The 5,000-nt window shown below is 49.4% G+C and overlaps 1 protein-coding gene across 3 annotated transcripts in view; it reads left to right on the top strand.

Moving 5' to 3' along the window:
* Positions 1-3,678, top strand: part of LOC143302131 (beta-1,3-galactosyltransferase 6-like) — a 9,349-nt gene extending 5,671 nt beyond the window's left edge. For all 3 annotated transcript variants that reach the window (XM_076616681.1, XM_076616680.1, XM_076616682.1), the window contains exon 2: positions 1,559-3,678. In XM_076616681.1, the coding sequence (XP_076472796.1) occupies positions 1,598-2,644 (1,047 nt within the window). In that variant the 5' untranslated portion in view covers positions 1,559-1,597 and the 3' untranslated portion in view covers positions 2,645-3,678. The remainder of the gene's footprint in view (positions 1-1,558) is intronic.
* Positions 3,679-5,000: the final 1,322 nt, after the last annotated feature.

Below are 5,000 nucleotides of genomic sequence, written 5' to 3'. Positions count from 1 at the left end.
CACTGACAGGTGAGGCAAACAGTTTCTACAGACGACAGTCCACACTGACAGGTGAGGCAAACAGTTTGTACAGACGACAGTCCCCACTGACAGGTGAGGCAAACAGTTCTGTACAGACGACAGTCCCCACTGACAGGTGAGGCAAACAGTTTCTACAGACGACAGTCCCTACTGACAGGTGAGGCAAACAGTTTGTACAGACGACAGTCCCCATGGACAGGTGAGGCAAACAGTTTGTACAGACGACAGTCCCCACTGACAGGTGAGGCAAACAGTTTCTACAGACGACAGTCCCCACTGACAGGTGAGGCAAACAGTTTGTACAGACGACAGTCCCCACTGACATGTGCGGCAGACAGTTTGTACAGACGACAGTCCCCACTGACAGGTGAGGCAAACAGTTTGTACAGACGACAGTCGCACTGACAGGTGAGGCAGACAGTTTGTACAGACGACAGTCCCCACTGACATGTGCGGCAGACAGTTTGTACAGACGACAGTCCGCACTGACAGGTGAGGCAGACAGTTTGTACAGACGACAGTCCCCACTGACATGTGCGGCAGACAGTTTGTACAGACGACAGTCCCCACTGACATGTGCGGCAGACAGTTTGTACAGACGACAGTCCCCACTGACAGGTGAGGCAAACAGTTTGTTCTTTACAGACAACAGTCCCCACTGACAGGTGAGGCAAACAGTTTGTACAGACGACAGTCCCCACTGACAGGTGAGGCAAACAGTTTGTACAGACGACAGTCCCTACTGACAGGTGAGGCAAACAGTTTGTACAGACGACAGTCCCCATGGACAGGTGAGGCAAACAGTTTGTACAGACGACAGTCCCCACTGACAGGTGAGGCAAACAGTTTCTACAGACGACAGTCCCCACTGACAGGTGAGGCAAACAGTTTCTACAGACGACAGTCCCTACTGACAGGTGAGGCAAACAGTTTGTACAGACGACAGTCCCCATGGACAGGTGAGGCAAACAGTTTGTACAGACGACAGTCCCCACTGACAGGTGAGGCAAACAGTTTCTACAGACGACAGTCCGCACTGACAGGTGAGGCAAACAGTTTGTACAGACGACAGTCCCCACTGACAGGTGAGGCAGACAGTTTGTACAGACGACAGTCCCCACTGACAGGTGAGGCAAACAGTTTGTACAGACGACAGTCCCCACTGACAGGTGAGGCAAACAGTTTGTACAGACGACAGTACCCACTGACAGGTGCAGGAGGGAGCACACCATGTTACCTCACACAAACCTGAGGCAGACAGTTTGTTCTGTACAGACGACAGTCCCCACTGACAGGTGAGGCAAACAGTTTGTTCTGTACAGACGACAGTCCCCACTGACAGGTGAGGCAGACAGTTTGTTCTGTACAGACGACAGTCCCCACTGACCGGTGCAGGAGGCAGCACACCATGTTACCTCACACAAACCTGAGGCAGACAGTTTATTCTGTACAGACGACAGTCCCCACTGACAGGTGCAGGAGGCAGCACACCATGTTACCTCACACAAACCTGAGGCAGACAGTTTGTTCTGTACAGACGACAGTCCCCACTGACAGGTGCGGCAGACAGCGCACCATGTTACCTCTACGCCACAGCCCCAGCTTGGAGCGGCGCCTGAACCGTCATGCCAGCACAGTGCTTCTGGGGGGACTGCTGGTGACGATGTGCGGTGTTCTCTTCCTGGCGCTGTGCAGTACGCCCTGTGATGACACCACCTATGGTCTCCATGGCGATGACTCACTGCTCATGTCTCGCAGCAAAGCCTTCTGGGCTCGCCACCCCCTGGCTCCGTCCCGAGAGCTGAAGACGTTCCTGATGATCATGGTGATGAGTGGTCCGGCCAACCAGCACCAGAGGACCACCATTCGCCAGACCTGGCTGTCTGACTCACCCCCACCAGACCGCGCCCTGGTGAAGTTTGTCGTGGGGACTCACAACTTGTCGGGGGATGTGCGGGACAGCCTGGACCGTGAGCAGTTTCTTCACAACGACCTCCTGCTGCTGGCCACACTGACAGAGTCCTACAACAACCTGACTGCCAAGCTGCTGCACACGCTGCAGTGGGCAGACTTCACTGTGGACTACAAGTTCCTGCTTAAAGCGGACGATGACAGCTACGTTCGTGTCAACCTCATTTTAAAAGAGCTGCAGCTCAAGCCTTCTGAGCGACTCTACTGGGGTTTCTTTAATGGCCGTGCTCACGTCAAGAAGTCAGGGAAGTGGGCAGAAAAGGACTGGTTCCTGTGTGACCGGTACTTGCCGTACGCTCTAGGGGGAGGCTATGTGTTGTCCAGCGACCTGGTGCATTATGTGTCCACCAACAGCAGATACCTGCAGCAGTACCACAGCGAGGACGTGTCTCTGGGGGCGTGGCTGGCTCCTCTGAAGATTGAGCGAATTCATGACGAACGCTTTGACACAGAGTTTGTTTCACGGGGTTGCCGTAATGACTACCTGATCACGCACAAACAAGATGCAAGGGCCATGCAGCAGCTGCATGAAAACCTTCACAAGTTCAGAGAACTCTGTATGACAGAGTTCACCAGGAGGGAGTCCTACAAGTATGACTGGAATGCTCTCCCCTCAAAATGCTGTGTGCGCAGTGACAAGATTCTGCAATGAATGGATGTGCACAGTGACAAGGTTCAGCAATGAATGGATGTTCACAGTGACAAGATTCTGCAATGAATGGATGTTCACAGTGACGAGATTCTGCAATGAATGGATGTGCACAGTGACCAGATTCTGCAATGAATGTATGTGTGCACGTTTGGTTGGACTCTGTGTGTGTGCATGTGTGTGTGTGTGTGTGTGTGTGTGTGTGTGCGAGTGTGTGTGTTAGTGTGTGTTTCTGTGTAAGTGTGTGTGTGTGTTAGAATGTGAGTGTGTGTGTGTGTGTTTCTGTGTGAGTGTGTGTGTGTTAGAATGTGAGTGTGTGTGTGTGTTAGTGTGTGTTTCTGTGTGAGTGTGTGTGTGTGTGTGTTAGAATGTGTGTGTGTGTGTGTGTGTGTGTGTTTCTACATGCATTGAATGAGTTCATGTGATGATAAATGATTGTGTGTGAGAGGAGGGCATGGGTAATTCTCCAGTCATTAATAATTGTTCATCCATCATTCATCTGTGTGTCTGTGCAATGAAGTTCTGGATGAATGGTGGTGTATGTGAGATAGAAATCTGACAGGTGACTATCTTGTGGTATACAGAGACAGAAACATCACCCTGGTGATTATCTGGTGGTGTATGTGAGAGACAGATAGAAATCTGACTGGTGACTATCTTGTGATATACAGAGACAGAAACATCACCCTGGTGATTATCTAGTGGTGTATGTGAGAGACAGATAGAAATCTGACAGGTGACTATTTTGTGGTTTGTATAAGAGACAAAAACATCACCTTGGTGATTATCTGGTGGTGTGTGTGAGAGACAGATAGAAATCTGACTGGTGGTTATCTTATGCTGTGTATGAGAGAAAGAGACATTACACTGATGATTATGTTGTGGTGTGTGTGAGAGAAAGAGGAATAATCGCAGCAATAATAACTGTTCATTTTTAAATTCATTTGCATGCTGATTGTTGTACAGAACTTTGAATGGTGAAAAAGACTTGGAAACTGTAAAAAAAACAAACAGAAAAAAACAACCAAACCCACATATATTCTTGTGAATCCTAGTGTGTTGAGATGTGTATGTGTGTGACATGCATGTGTGTGTGTGTGTGTGTGTATGCGCGTGTGAATCCCTATGTGTGTGTGCGCATATGTGCGTGTTTTTTGCAACTGTGTATGTGTTCAAAATACAGCTAGAAGAGATTATACAATATCAAAAATCATACGGTTGTGAATGTACGAGGAAAATCAAAAGCACCTAGTCGATAGAACAGTGTAGGTAAGAGAAGTCGGCAAATTGGATCCGTAACTTTGGGAAAAGGATTGGCTCTGAGGACTGGGTCAGTCGGACTGGAGTGTGAAGCGGGTTTTTGGACGGCCGCGGGCTGGGTGAGGCCTTCCCCTCCTTCACAGGGGGTGCGTGGGCCAAGTTCAGATCGTCAGCTTCAGTCGGTCGCGTCGGCTGGCATTCAACAGTCGACTCAGAACTGGTACGGACCAGGGGAATCCGACTGTCTAATTAAAACAAAGCATTGCGATGGCCATCACTCGGTGTTGACGCAATGTGATTTCTGCCCAGTGCTCTGAATGTCAAAGTGAAGAAATTCAATCAAGCGTGGGTAAACGGCGGGAGTAACTATGACTCTCTTAAGGTAGCCAAATGCCTCGTCATCTAATTAGTGACGTGCATGAATGGATTAACAAGATTCCCACTGTCCCTATCTACTATCTATCGAAACCACAGCCAAGGGAACGGGCTTGGCGGAATCAGCGGGGAAAGAAGACCCTGTTGAGCTTGACTCCAGTCCAACTTTGTGAAGAGACATGAGAGGTGTGAGCGCGAGTGACCTTGAAATACCACAACTTTTATTGTTTCTTTACTTATTCAGTGGAGCGGAAAGCGGGGGGCAAGCCCCTAGCTTCTGGAATTAAGCTCTCGACCTCGCTGCCGAGGGCGATCTGCTCTGAAGACCGTGTCAAAAGGTAACGCAGGTTTACAGACCGTGAAAGCGTGGCCTATCGATCATTTTGGTGTCATATACTGTACCATGTCAAACTGATGCAAACTAGGCCTATGGTTTGCTCTGTTTGGCCAAATTTCGCGCGGCTAACAGTGAAAAGACGCCCCTCTTAGTCTGGCCCGCTCTTAGCCAATCAAACGCCTCTAACAGCTATAAGTGCTGAATCATTCCTTTGGCCAAGGCTCTCCACGCCATCTTGTCAGGTTTTCGCTCTGTCTCGTCTAACGCTTTCTTTGGCTATTAAGCGTTTTCATTTGGCCTTATTTTGTTGTATGCGGCTTGCATGTATATTGTGCTTACATTCTGTGTACTCGTTTCGACTCGGCCCCCTCGATTTCTTCGTATTTT

The sequence above is a fragment of the Babylonia areolata genome, chromosome 28, assembly GCF_041734735.1.
Source record: "Babylonia areolata isolate BAREFJ2019XMU chromosome 28, ASM4173473v1, whole genome shotgun sequence".
In the NCBI taxonomy this organism is placed as follows: Eukaryota; Metazoa; Mollusca; class Gastropoda; order Neogastropoda; family Buccinidae; genus Babylonia; species Babylonia areolata.
Note: the sequence above shows the minus strand (reverse complement) of the source record. Positions and strands in the feature narration are given on the sequence as shown.